We start from the raw sequence: 14,848 nt of genomic DNA, 5'->3' as shown, positions 1-14,848 counted from the left end.
GTCTTCCAGTGTTCCTGTTATGGAGTCAGTGAGACTGTATGCTGAAAAATAATACTTGTTCTAGACCCAAGTTTAGGAAAAGAAATAGCTCAACCAGAACACTTCCTTCAGTTAACAGATGCTTTGTAATGTGATTTTTCCTGCTGGGCTGGAAGTGAGATATAAGAGCAACACTGTGTCTCTGAAAGATGGATAGGATGGGAAACAGATTAGAAATAAAAATTAAAATGGAACAAGGTAGTTTTGGTTTCCTACATGCAGTGGAGGGTATAAGAGGCAAAGTAAGCAAACGGTGAAAAGGGACATCCTTCCATGGCTAAGATCTAAATCTGACTTCCCCCCCCCATCCTTGCACAATCACTGTGTCAGGCCTGAGTCATTATTCTTTGGCATGTCTGGTTTGACCCTGTATTTAGCATAAAAAAATATTTTAACAGTGTAGCAATTTTCCCCCACCCTCCTACTGAAACAGCAGTAGATTTGTATCTTGAACTGGGTGTGTTTTGTTGGGTTTTAGTTATTTGTTTATTTTTAATCTGGAGCTTTCAACCACCCAGAGGCGGGGGGAACATCAGTTATCCCAGAGGATTTGCACCTTTGTGCTTGCTGTTAGGGGAAGTGTTTCTGTTTTATGGCAGGAAATGTGTGCCACGCCATAGCTCTGTTGGTGCTGAAGTCTTTTAGCTCCTTTGTGCCCTGACATATTTAGGACCTCTTTCTGGAGCTGTTAACAGCAGCTGCATCATGTCTGTTAAGACTCAGCAGATGTGGTTATGTGTCACAAAACCAGCTGAGAAGGGATTTGCCACAGCTGAATATAATGAAAATCTTTCAGTCTGACTTATGTCTAAATAGAGCTGACTGCGGATTCCTGGACACTAATGCTCATTCTCCTGGCAGCAATAATAGCTGTTGCTCTAGAAACTCATGCAATATCTCTATAGCACATCCACCAGTGATATTCTCTTGTACACAGAGGAATACAATTTGGCTTCTTTCTGATGACATGACATTACCAGGTGTGACTTTTCCGTATAATTTTTAAGTATTGACAATAAGGAAATGACCTTTTTAAAGGAGAAACACTGAAAAACTCAAATCCCAACTTCTTGATCTGGCTGTCTGGGATGGCTTTTCAATTTCCAAAGCCACGAGTTCTAGTAGTGCACTGAGAAGCCTGTAAAAGAAGCAATGCCTGTGTACCCCTTGCAGCTTAATTTCTTCTTCCATCTTGCAGGGGCAGGCCATGACCTAAATTCTCCAAATAATTTATCAAAGGAACTGGAGGCTGCTCTGCATTTGCTGCTTGGGGTCTGTTGCTTTTGCTCTGGCCCTCAGTTTCCCTGTTCCTAAAATAAATATGAACAATACCCATTCTACAGGGCAAATCATAAATGTGAGCTAACCAGATTGTTATGGTATCCAGGGATGAAGATTTGTTATGATGTGAAGCAGACTAGGGGAAAAAAAAAAATCAACTATATGTCCATATATACACACATGTTTTTATTTTTGTGTGTGTGTAGTGTAGCAACGTGTAAAATTTGTATGGCCTTTCCTCGTAAAGTCTGCTTCTATGGGAAATGTAAGTCTGGAGGAAAGCTGATCTACTGCTGCAGCCTTGAGACAGAACAGTTCCCCTGTGGAACTGGATGTGGTGTGACCAGGCAGTGGCCTTGTTCACCACTTGATTAGAGGCTTCTCTGACTAATGGCTATGTTGGACCACTTTGATACATGTTCCCATGTGTGGGCTGTCAGTGAATGGAGAGCAGGTCCAAAAATCACTTATTCATTTTCAAACAAGACACCTTATGGTTCTCCTCAATGGTAGTTGAGTTGACGTGAGGGAAAGCATTGCACTTCCTGCCTCTGTCCACTGAGATTTGTGTAAGAGCCCACTCTGATGGCTCTGAATGGTAGGAGCTTTTTAGCTCAGACAGATGAATTTCTTGTGTGACAAATGAGCTGGACATAACCTTGCTTCTACAGGGCTATAGGGCTCGCCCATGTCTCTTGAAGGCTTGACAAGCAGTGCAACTGGGCCCCGTATTACTCCCTCATGACAGATTCACTTTCACAATTAACCTCCCAAAAGTTCATGCGAAGGCTTCCCCCCTCCTTCCCTTCCCCAGTGTCACTTGTGCTCAGGCATTGGCACAAGGACCTTTCCTGGAAATTGTCTGTGTAGACCTGGGAGCAAGAGGCCTGCTGCACAGCTGGGACAGAGTCCCTTGCACGAGGTGTGCTAGGCTTTGGCTTCTTTTCCTCTGCATTTGAAATACTCACTGGAGAGACTGGGAGTGGGAGGCTGGTAGTAGCCCTTACACCTGGCACTGTGTTGTGTTTCAGCCTCGCAGAGCAGCTGGGTTCTGATACTGTTCATGAGCTGTGATGCTCATGTGTGGAAGTTCTGGGTTGGTTTACAGTGTTTCACAGCAGATGCATGAGGGGCAAGCTGCTGCTGGCATGGGCTGGACCCATCTCTGCCTCTACCCCACAGCGTTCAGCACAAGCTCAGCCTGCAGGGCAGGTAGCGTGGACTTACTCTTTGCTCTGGCAGTATGGGTTTGGCCATGGACAGTTACAGTCAGTAGCTCAGAGAGAGAGGTTCTTTCTAGACAAGAATCCTCTACCCCCAGCAGCTTCCATTTCAGCCCTACATAGCAAAACAAGTTTAACAGTTTGCCTGGTACTCCAGGATGGGAACTTCTCACCAGTTGTTCACGCTTTGTGTCTTAACAACTCTGACATTTTGCTGAGTGGAGGCTTATCTGTTTCTGCCTCTCTTGGGTGTAAAAAATCCCTCCTGATAATAAAAATCCTCCCCGTTTGAACTACAAAACCAGGGAGGTTGTGTAAAGAAGGGGTTGCAGTCTAATATTAGGGTGAAAGAATTTCTTTTGAAGATTGGGAGGAAAAAGGGGTTTAGGAAACTTGTCTACTACCAAGAAACAGCTCTGCAGAAAAACCACATGCTTAGCCAGGGCTCGGTGAAAGGTATTATAAATAAACCCCCCCAACAAAATAAGAAAGCACAAGAAGATACCAAACCACTTTTGTGTTTTTCTTTCATAGAGCTGTAAGTAATAGCTGGTTTATTAGGTCTTTAGAAAGACCTCTTCCAGCCTCCCAAGCATAGCACTTCTATTTTTAAATATGTATCTTCATGTACATACTGACCTTCATATTATACCTGATTGTGTTATAGGCTCACAGGGTTGAATTACACTGCGATTGCAAGCATAGCAGTATCTGCTCAAACAAGATGACACTTGTGTGTTTAAGTAGAACTTATTATGGTTATTTCTACATCAAGACACAATATGACTGTCCCTGTGTGAAGCTTTTAAGTCAGTTTGTTAGTGCAGGAATGAGAAATTAATATGGGGTTCAGAATCAGCACTGCTCTTCCTTTTTTGTCCTACTTTTACTTTCTTTTTGTGAAGCTTTGTTACTTTGATACTTACCACCCCCAACTCGCCCATGATTTCTTCTTTATGTTCTTGCAGTTTAAAAGTTCCTGTGCTGTTATATCTTTACACTCAACCATACCTCTGTAACTTCCTCCTGCACACTCTTAAACTCTTCAATAACTGGGAAGTGGATTAATTACCCAGATTCCAATTTAATTTTCTACTTTTTACCTTTGAGTTTAGGAAGCATCTCTTAAATGTGCACTCAAGGGTGTTGAAAGCTGTTCTACTATGCAGTATTTGGCTGAATCTAACTGCTCTGTGAGAGGTGGTTATGCAGAATTGTGGCTGTACTTGACAGCTCACTATAGCCTGCTCAAAGAAAGCTACTGCTGCATGCACAGTGAGAAAGCAGTTGCCTTTTTCTGTTGTGTTCTGACATTTCTTGCCAGTTTCAGTCTCTGGTTTCCACCATGGACCAGTTCTAGGCACACAGCACTGCTTTCCTCTAGGATTTTCTTACTTCCTGCATTGGGCACAAGCAAACACGTATTACAGCTTGATTGAACTGCTGCTTGTAAGCTCATCCTCCCTGATGGTCCTCTGTGTGTGCTCTTTGATTACTCTGGCATCTATTCCATGGCGGTTTCTGACTGCGCTGTTAGGAAAGTCTCATCTGCCCAGGTTTCCACATTCTCCTTAAACCAGCAAAAAGCTCTACATTTGTTTGCTCTGTGTTTTAAGAACTCCTAGATCTTTTGCAGCAGATGTGGTCATTGTGCCTTTCCTCTTGTACTCTCTTTGGGTCAGTTCCCAATGCTCCTCCAGACTAGGAGTTTGGTTTTCTTTTACAAAAATGGCCAGCTCTTTCCCATTCCTTGTTTCCTTTGTTGAGGGCAATAGGAAAAGACCAAACGTGAACTCATCCAGAACTTTCGAGGCAAGCAAAACAAACTGGACCATAGCATTGGAAGCAGATGGATTTCTCCACAGAGCTATGCTAGCACTGCCACTTCAACAGCTGGTCAGATTTAGCCTCTGCTTAGAGAGTGCAGCTGCAGAGAGCACAAGGGATCACAGCATGAGCTCAGTTGAGGCAAGAGGTGCCTGAGTGGTGGGGAGGGCTGATGGGAAACATCTGCTTTTGAAGCTAGTAACTCTGAGGCAGCTGTCAGAGATGTCCTGTGAGCTCTCTGTCTCTGGAGTCATCTTCAGCTGTCAAAATTCATTATGCTTCCCCCTTCCCAGTGGGACACAAATTGGGAAAGAGGAGGAGGAATGGCAGCAGGCTCTGAGGAAGGTGTGAGGTATAGTTCTCGTATTCCTGCATTCTTGTTTTTACAGCTAATTTGTGGGATAGTGAGGATCCAGAAAGATCCCACAGGATTAGAAAAACCTTTTTATAAGAGGTCTTTGTCTCTCAAACTTTTTTCTGTACTTCTTGCATTCTTCAGAGGTTGCTTGCAGAGGTGTCCTCAGTGTTTGCTCCTTCCCTTGCCTTGACATGCTCTGTGATAGCGTTGGTCAACTCCTGAAGCCTTGCTTTTCTCTTCATTTCTGTTTGCACGATGTCACTGTCTGGATTTGGGAGTATTTCCCTGTCTGCTTTGCACCACTGTCAATGACATACGGCAAGATAGAGGGGAGGTGAGCCTGAGAATGCTTATCCTAGTGCAGGAGAGGAATCATATGGGGAGTGCATGTACATGAGCATGTCTGAACCAACTTTGCTGTGTAAATTTCCATGACCCTTAGTAATCTGGGTTCCTGTATTGTGTTCAGCTCTGTCATTTGAAGGCTCAAACTGGCAAAACTCAGCCCAGCTTCTGGTTTTAATCCTTTGTTTACTAGTGAGTGGGCCACGTCCACAGTGAAGCAAAAGAAAAAGATGATTAACTCTGTATTTGCAAGCCTTGCTGCACAGGACCGTTCAGACAGGATGTTTGGGCAAGTCACAGGTCCCCTGTACCCACTTTGCACTGGGATTTTGGATTGCAGTCTGGTAGGAAATAGTGATAAGCTAAACTGCTCCAAACAAGTACAAAAAAAATCAATTGTATCTATTTTCTATATCCTACAGACTCATTTTGGTTACATTTGTTGCATAGACCCACTAGTCCTTGGCTTATAAGCTAAGTTTTGTCCTTTGGGCCATCTCTAGTTTGTATGAAGTCAGAGCGCTAAAGATGACTCTGCTGGGAAGAGCAAATCACAGCTTTATTGTTGGCCAAACAGGCCTGCAGGTCACTCGCTGTAGGCTTGCCAAGTCAAAGGGCCATGTGGGTCTCCCTGTTAACATTTATGTTTCATGTGGTCATAGGGCTTATGTGTAGCCCATCTGCAAGACCACTTTATTAGTGCTTGACTCCTTCTTACACTGTCTTTATGTGAGAGAATAACTGATGGTCTTCTCCTTATATTCACAGTCTGAAGGCACGAGGCTGCAGAAGGACCTCCGAACTTACTTGGCTTCCGTGAAAGGTAAAGTCTGTGTAGCAGAGGATTGTTTCGCCTCTAGTGCTTACCTATGCCATGAGGTTTCTGCAACCATCCCCTTCCTGGTGATTCCTCGGGTGTAAGTTGTAGGAAAGGTCAGCCTTGTCAGGGTCACTGATCTTTCAGAATCCTTCAGGGCCTCCTGGGATAGAATGGGTGGAATGGGGTTGTGCTTTGATGCCAGACATATGGTACTGTCTTTACCAAATAGACTCTCATATCTCTTCTGCTAAGGGAGGATGAACACAAAGAATTTTATGTGACTGCATCCTTGTTTCCTTTCTCTCTCTGATTACCTTCCACCTCTGTGTTATCAAGGGTCAGACACTCTGTAAGGAAGAGCTTAGTATTTGTTATAATGCTGTTGTGTCCCAGTTTCTCAGCGTGATGGTTAAACACACTATTTCCGTCTTTCTGAAGCAGTTCCCTCTTTTTCCCTAGCTATGCATGAGGCCTCCAAGAAGCTGACAGAGTGTCTGCAGGAAGTTTATGAACCAGATTGGCCGGGGAGAGATGACACGAATAAAATAGCAGAGGTAAGACTGTGTCCACGATGTGGAATCACCAGGCTTGGCCTGTCATTGGAGACAAGTTTTGGAAGATGTGTCTGTGCACTCTCTTTCTTCAGGCATATGACTTTGAGAAGAATTGGAAAGATGGACTCAGCATTGGGAAGAAGGGAAAGCTGGAGGGATGTGGCCTGTATTTTTGTCTGTGTAGGACACTGTTCCCAGATGCTTGAATGCTACAAAGAGCTGTATGCTTATACACATGAGCAATTTGTTCCCCCTAGTATGGCTGAACAGGGATACAGGATGCCAAAAGAAAGTCGGTAGAGTCAACTAGATGTATTGTTTATGCTCTGTGCAAGAGAAAGGGAAAGCTAAATCTATGGCCACAGCATGGTCAGAACAGCCATTGTATAGCTGCAACAACCTTCCTCTCACAGCAGTACCATCAGCTGCCATATTTTAGTTGCCACCTTGTTTGGCTGAGCCACATGTCACCCCAGCCTGCTGTTCTTATCCCTTGGTGAGGTGATGTCTGTCCAACATGCCCAGGTATTTTCTGTGGTGCTTAGGGGAAAGCCTGTCATGTGACAGCTTGGATCCCCTTTGGCATGTGTGTGTGGTGGGTCCCTCTGGAGGCAGGCACCCCCCGCTCTCTTGCTCAGCTGTTCTGCTGAGCAGCAGCTGTGGCAGATCAGCTCTGTGGATCCATCTGCCGTGAGGCTGCAGTACTGGTTTCACCTGCCATATGAGCTTATCCTCCAGAAACCTGTCAATAGCATTGGAGCAGTGGGGAAGGAATAGAGAGGAGACCAGGAGAAAGAGTCTGTCATTCCCCTGCTTTACCCTGCAGAAAATATCACCTGAAATAACATCTGCATCTTGCCCAGGAAATACTGGCTTCAAAGCAGATAAATCAAACAAAACCTGAATGTTTCCAGGTCAGTTCTTGCATTAACATGGAAACTTTCCACTAGGAAGTGCTGTTACAATAAATAATGGAGTTGTAATTCAGCTGGATTGGCTTCACGTTCTCTGTTGGCCTTGTTTCTTCCTGAGCTACTGTGTTGCCTCCTGTGAGACTGTCCCATCAGAGAATTTGAGCTACAGAGGTCAAAGGGAGCATGAGTCCTGAGAATGAACTGTAGCTACTCTGAGGGTCTGTATCCCTCACACCCCCTGCATCCCACACACACCCTGGTTGGTTTTCTCTCTTTCAGGTAAAGACAGGCAGGAGAAAAGTGTTATTCTGACAAAAAAACCCAAACAACCCACCCAACCAAAAACTGACAGCCAAAAATCCCATATAAGAAGGGGACTTTTCCTGAATGGTTTAGCTACAAACCTTTGTTCCAGTGGAAAAACAGAAGAGGGGAGAATTTCCAGCTAATACAAGGTGTTGATGGGAAGTTACTGTCCCTGAGATTAAAATGAAGGATGAAGCTGCACAGTTTAGGGTGCAAGCCTTGGATGTGACCTCCATTGGGCTGTGGATGAAGTGGTGTGAGGGCTGAAGACTCCTAGATTAGCTCTCTGTTACTGTTCATTATCCTCCAGAAAGCTGTGTTGTATTGAAAAGTAGAAAATGGTGCCTAGTGGTACTGTGTGTCCCATTTTTGTGGCTGCTGCGAGAAGGAGCCAGCCTGACATTCATCTTCCCTTCCACTGTATGGACTTGAGAGGGTGAAAAGACAGGCCTTCATGGAGGACACTGTGTCCTTGGAGAGATCTCCTGAATTAGGATCATTGGTCTTTCTTCTCTGTTTTTACATTTCTGAGATGATCTCTGTTTTCAGCTAACTTTTCCTTTCCTTAGTTTTTTCAAATGGCTATTTCTTAAAAGCTCTGGGGAACTGGAATTGTTGACTGTAGCACTCATGAAGAAAAATACAAATGTGTTCTTAGTAACTATCTTATTACTTTTGTTTTTCAGAACAATGATCTCCTCTGGACAGATTTCCATCAGAAGCTGGTGGATCAGGCACTCCTGACCATGGATACATACCTTGGCCAATTTCCAGATATTAAAGTAAGTTTATCTTAAAATGTTTTGATCTAGGGAGTCACAGCAGGTGAAACCTCGTAAGAATTTCTTGTGTCCCCATCTTCTTTAGGTGGATGCTTGTGCTGTGCTGCTGCAAGCTCTCCTTTCAGAACAGTTGAGATCTCATGTGAATGAATATGTTATGTTCTCATTTTGGGCATAAAATGAGTGTGAAGAATCCAGGGGAAGGATGCTGGAAAGGAAACAGAAGTGCTAAATAGGAGGATTCATAAAATTCCCTGTTGTATCAGAGTGCAGGAGGGCAGTGTCAGCAATAACTCAACAGCTCTCAGTCTCTCTTTTCAATCCTTTAGGTTTTTTAATTTCCTTGTAAGCACAAAGCATTGGGTAAGCAATTAGTGGCAAGTGAGCTTTGTAAGTAGAGGCTGGTGTGGAAGGCAGATTTCTGTGTGTTCCCTGAAGTCTTGCTGTGCATATAACTAGCTTTTACAGGGAAGAGGGAATGCTGGATAGGCATCTTTTTGACCTGGGTTTGAGTGATGTCCTCTGAGCTTCCTGTTCACCCACAATTATCTTTCTCTCCATTCATTTTGAGAAGGTTATGCAGGAAATGTCTTCACCACATGGAAACACTAGTAATGATATCACCATATGGGAAGTATCAGCTTGGCTGCATCCCAGTGAAAACAACCCTTTCCCCACCACATGTCTCTTAAAACGTTTGTCAATATTTGTTGCTTCAGGAGGACTGTGCTGTATCAAAGCAAGTCAGGTCACAGGCTTGTAAAATGAGCTCTGAACAGCAGTGTCCTTGCCTCCTGGGGCTCCTTGTTCATGCTTCAGCTTTTTCAGCCTCTTCTGCCCCTGGAAGTCTGGAGTGGGAAAGGGCAAAGAGTCTTGCTGTTGCTTTCCACCTGCTCAAGGCTGTAGAGCTGATCACTCCCTGTAGTGTGATGCCATGTTCCTCAATTAGCAGTGCAGAGGCTCATGCACTTTTTAGGCTTTCTGTAAACTCAGACTTCTGCACTGCTTCAGTCCGTATCACATTTTGCCAGCCTTGTCAGCTGTGCAGTGGGTCACCTCAGAGTGTCGCTTTTTTCCATGCTGAGTATCTCTAGGATTTCTGCTTGGGTCTCACTGAAGTTTTATGGTGGGATTTTAAAAGGAGTGCAAGGCTGGGACAACCCAAATTCCACCAAAACTTCAGGTGTTAGGCACTGAGCTTCCATGGATCCTTTCTGACTTCTAATGGGCCACTAAGGTGTTATTATTAATGTTCTTACTCTTCAGATATTGCTTGAGAAAATGGGAAGTTAAAGGAATTTTATACACAATTTAAATAATGTTTTAAAGAGAACACTACTCACCTCTGCTTCACTTCCTTAAATGGGTGAGAGTTTGACTTTCTGTCGGTTCCTACAATAAGATATGGGTGTATTTCAGAAGAGTTGCCTATTTGTTTAAAATGGACTTTCAGTGATAGGACTTCAAAAAGGTCAGTATGTTTTTATTGCTAATTCAGCTGTATCCATCATCTGCCTTACCCCAGAGCAGTCAGAAATACTCAAATCAAGAAGTGGCTTAGATTTTCTTCAATTGGTAGAAACTCTTCTTTAAGTGCTGTTGTTGAAGGTTGCCATAGTTGTATGAAAGTGTAATTTGGCATCATGTAAGGAATTAGAGTTCTTGAGGCTGGAAACCCCATTCTCATATGATTTATAGAATATTTGAAGAGTTCTTCTGTTGTTGTGGTAATAGTTTGTTGTTTGTTTTTCTCCACAGAAGCAGATTTTCTGCTTTTCCTGTAATTCTGTGATACTGAAAGAGGATTTATGGAGAGAAGATGATTTTAATTTAGTTCTGTGAATGCCTGTTTCTTGTTAATGGCTGAGTAATTCAAATCTGTGATGAGTTGGATCACGTGTATATTTTTTGTTAAATTCTAACATATTCTGAATTCTTTGCTTGAGTGTCTGGAAAAATTCCTTTGAATTTTTTGGAATTGCAATGGGATCCACAGCAGGATTTAAAACCTAGCATTTTTTTAGTAAGGAATTTTTATAAGTTAAAGGAAATAATTTTTAAATATTCGGTGAGGAGGGGTGAACAAAGACTATCTTCTATTGAAAAATGGAAATGCAAATAGTATTTTATCCTTTCTTTGCAAGTCAGTATCTTTAACATCTTAGAGCAGGACTGTTGCATCATCTATAATATTTTTGAGTAAGTTTTTGGTAGAGTACACAGTAAGAGTACAGGTCTCTGTAGTGAGCCCAGAGAAGATAAACCATAAGCCAAGTTCTGAATAGCTGTGGATTGGCGATTTTCTGTCTTGCAATGAAACTGGCACCCTGTTTCTACTAGGTTTAAATATCAGTTAAGGGAGGGCAAAGCGCTTTGTGGTGGGTGGGAGGGTGAGTGGTTTAAAGGAAGCTCAAGTTAAGATGGATTTGTTGCAAAGCAGTAAATTGTTGTTCAGCTTTTACTGTCAGTGATAGGTAGCTGCAGCTATCCTAGAGTCATACATGGAAACTACCCTGCAGCCTCCCCGAACTGGGCTGTCCCATTCCTGCCATCACAGGCGGTGTGATCAGTTACTCCAGGAGGACTTGCATGCAGCATTTCCACCTACTCTAGTAGGAATATGAGGGTGAGGGGTAGAAGATTAGGAGCTGCAAAAAAGGGCAGGAGTGACCTTATTTGAGAGATGGCTGACATTGAATCAAACTCCCTGGTGGGGGTGGCAGGAAAACCTGAAACTGTCTGTTTGCCATGTCAGAGGTGGGCAAAACTCCAGCTGTCTCTACCAGTCTGACCTAAGGGAAATTCCCATCTCTTAAGTCCCAGATCTGGCCATGTGTTTTATCTAATGTGGGTGTAAGATGCACTAACTAGCATCTCGGAGATTGTCCCCCTCCAACATCCTGTCTCAGTGCCAGGCTGGAAGCATGTTGTCTGGGAGTTGTATTCTAGGGACCTTGATTGCGGGGTGACTCAGCTTCTTCATGATTCCTCTCTTGGAGTGAGCTTAGTGCTTTGAAGTCAGCTTGGGTGTGCGTGTGGCTGAGATCCTGCAGATCTGCTGTGACTCACACAGAGCTGCACCAGTGCTTGCTGTAAGTGTGGAGGGAGGAGCATGTGTGGGAGACGTGCAAACTGGTCCCAGCTGGTCTGGCAGAGATCAGCCCTTAGTGTGGTTTTGCAGCTTATCTGCAGGAGCCTAGGGAGAGGAACCACATCTCCCTGCCAAGTGCAGTAGAGGGAGAGAGGATTTTGCTTTTACAAGTAAATCCCAATGCTGATTCTTCATCTTGCACTTTCAATTTCCCCGGGTGCTGTGGTTAATTAAAACTCCTCCTGGCTCCTTGCCATACCTTGTCGCTCCAGTTCTTCAGCCTGCCTCGAGACTGCTGATCTGCTGATTGGTGATGCTGGACCAGGGTCTCTGAGCTGGGGGTGCTAGGCTCAGGCTGGGAAGACTTGTGCCCCAACTCAGATAGTCAGGGGTGTTTGTAGGGAGTGTGGGAGGCAAGGGTCTAGGGGGAATGGGTAGATCTTAAAACAGGGCAGCCCAATGGGCCTGAGCCTCTCTAAGGTGAAGCTCTGCCACAGGAGAGAGCCTGAAGCATGTCAGATGAAGAAGCTTAATGGAGAATCTGGCCACAGGCCTGACTGGATTCTCACCCATGGACTTGTCAGAACGTCATTCCTGAACAGAAGCATGGTACACAGTTGGCTCCCTCCTTGTGTTTCTTGAGGCTTCACTGTGTTTTGCCTGTTAGTGACACTGCTACAGATTTCCCCATACACTTCTCTTGCATAATAGCTAGTTACAATGGACCACTGCCCATTACTGCTGTCACTTATGTCTGGACCTCCTGTTGCAGGATCCAAAATGTTGTCCTGGGTGTATGCTGAGCACATGGATGAGTGCCTTTGCTCTGCTGGCAGAAGAAATGCTTTCTTTTGTTGAGCTTAATCTTTTGAGCGCCCATGCAAACCAGGGCTGTGAGTTGGTTAATTAGGATCTGTCTGCAGTCCTCAGGAGGCCCTGAAAATGATGAAGCAGGTGCCTGCAGAATGTAGGCACATGGGGAGGCTTAGGAAGCAATGGAGCTACAGTTCTGAAAATGTCAGTGTCGCCCAGAAGTGGGGCCTGCTGTTGGTTGGATCCTTTTGCTTTTCGTGGCTGGATCTACTCTCCTCTTGAGGAGCTCCCTCTAGGATGGTGGCTGCCACAGTGGCTCCCAGGGCCACCTCTTTGTGCAGCCTGTGTGGAGTATCCAGCGGGTATCCTTGCATGGGCAAGAGCATGGGGTGCTCTGGAAGTTGGATGAAGGGGGAAGAGTGTTTTCCGGATAAGCTTTGTGGTTTTGGCTGATGGGCAAGATTGTCACAACTCTTTTCTCTATCCTTTTTAGTCTCGTATAGCGAAGCGAGGGCGGAAGCTTGTGGATTATGACAGTGCCAGACACCACTTTGAAGCCCTGCAAACTGCAAAGAAGAAGGATGAAACCAAAATCGCAAAGGTAAAGCAAGCAGAAGGATGTGCAGCCATCCTTTCACCTTGGGAGGTCTGAATTTGCCTACTGAGCAGGTTTTAAGTGCACCTGTACTTCTTGACTGTTTTCATAGAATCATTTAGTTTGGAAAGGACTTCTAAGATCACTGAAGTGTCATGAATTGGTGACATTTTGCTAGGTATTTCCTTCTCATCTGTTTAGTTCTACCAGAAGGCAGGATGGTCTCTGTTGTGTTGGTTCAGACCCTCCATCATTAGTCTGCATCTCTTGGTGGCCAAGGCCTAGGCATGCATTTCCTGAGATGCTGCAGGACGAGTAACCTCTGTCAGAAAAGCCTGTGTGCCTCTGGGGGAAGCAAAGCCTTACAATGCCCCTGAAGAATTTTCCAGTTTGTCTGCTTCTTGGGGATCTGTCTCCTCATCTACGAGCAGTGGTGAGAGTAGATATTTGAGTGTTGCTTGAGGTTGGTTGTGTTTGCGAAGTCCTCTAATATACCAGGACAGAGACTCTTAGGAGTGTGAGTTACAAGTTCATTGGTGGAAATGCAGCCTATGTACACTTGATGACTGTGTTCTATTGTCTGGTGGTCACAATTACTGGATAATAAATTTGTCTAAAAGCAGAAAACCGAGAGTTTTCTCTTGTCAGGGTGTGACTTCTTTCATGTCTTTTAACTGCTTGATCCAGGGTTAACCACAGAGCATGCCCAACATGCAAGTGAAATATTTTACTTTTAATTAAAATAAATTCATTAAAAATAAAATCTATATTTTTATTTTAAATGTTGCTGAATAAAGGTGATAGTGTTAACTTTGTTCTAGAGGAGATGCATGGTTTGAATACCTGCCCAGAAAATCAGCTTTGGATTATTCATATGTCCTGCATGGATTTGAACCCACTGTGCTCTGTTCCACTGGACAGGCCTTGACACAACAGAACAGTCCAGGGCTAGAGAGACATCTTTAATTCTCTTGGATGTGGGCCATGACACATCAAGACTGTTCAGGCTTGAACCAATACAAGAAAAAAAGAGCCTGGATCTGTATGTTCTGAACAGGCTGAGAAAAATGACCAACTTTTTGCTTAGAGTTATTTCTGGTAAGAGGAAATGTGCGCTATGTAAGAGACACTAGTGCTTCTTCTGCAAGGAAGAAGTAAAGGTGGATCTCTCCCCTGAGCAAAAGATATACGTCTAATGGCCACAGTACTTCTATTTTTAAGCTGCAAGTTAGCAGTCATCCACTCGCCCAGTGCATGCTCTGTGATAAATCTTGACAGACAAAGGGGAGAGAGATTGATGGCTCAGGTGTCATTGCGTCATTTGTGTGGCTCTTGGTTCTGTATGCAAGGCATGAAGCCCAGCTGGTTGTGCCTTCTGTTCAAAGCACTTCACTGTGTTTGGGGATAAGAGCAGAATTCCCCTGGGGTGTGGTATTGTTATTGGTGTGTGCCTGTGGGATCTTTGCTGCAAGTGGAAACGTTTTTTGTAGGAATTAGTCTACTCAGGTTGGTACCTGGTGATCTGCACTGCAAGAGGCTGGCCACCTTTGTAATTGCTGCATTCACTCACGTTGTCCCAAATACTCACATAAGATGTTATTAACAAGGGGTTGTTTGTTGCTCTTTTGTCAAAGTATGAAGAACAGTGCAGTTTGAAGAATGAGATGTTGAGATTTAAGAGTTGGTCCTCCGTTCCTGATTCAGCCTTAGTACTTGATCGGACTCTTGTCGTTAGCCAAAATGTGCACTGGATCTGATCTTTCCACCCTCTGTGCTTTAGGCCATAAGCTCATGTATGGAATACTAGGTGACACATTGCGCTGTCCTGATCCTGTAAAGATGGGAGCAGTGAGTGTCTGAAAGTTAAGTATGTATGCTTTTCCCAGGTTTCACAGCCCAG

General features: G+C 44.2%; 1 protein-coding gene across 6 annotated transcripts in view; it reads left to right on the top strand.

Annotated features, from left to right (window-relative positions):
* The window catches only part of BIN1 (bridging integrator 1), a 92,525-nt gene that overhangs the window by 40,925 nt on the left and 36,752 nt on the right, over nucleotides 1–14,848 (top strand). For all 6 annotated transcript variants that reach the window (XM_010020500.1, XM_010020499.1, XM_010020497.1 and 3 more), the window contains exons 3-6: nucleotides 5,842–5,896; nucleotides 6,353–6,447; nucleotides 8,354–8,449; nucleotides 12,847–12,954. In XM_010020500.1, coding sequence (XP_010018802.1) covers nucleotides 5,842–5,896; nucleotides 6,353–6,447; nucleotides 8,354–8,449; nucleotides 12,847–12,954 — 354 coding nt within the window. The remainder of the gene's footprint in view (nucleotides 1–5,841; nucleotides 5,897–6,352; nucleotides 6,448–8,353; nucleotides 8,450–12,846; nucleotides 12,955–14,848) is intronic.

This window comes from Nestor notabilis, unplaced genomic scaffold (genome assembly GCF_000696875.1).
Source record: "Nestor notabilis isolate BGI_N333 unplaced genomic scaffold, ASM69687v1 scaffold12348, whole genome shotgun sequence".
NCBI lineage: Eukaryota > Metazoa > Chordata > Aves > Psittaciformes > Psittacidae > Nestor > Nestor notabilis.
The sequence above is the reverse complement of the archived record's forward strand: the minus strand, read 5'-3'. Positions and strand labels throughout refer to the sequence as shown.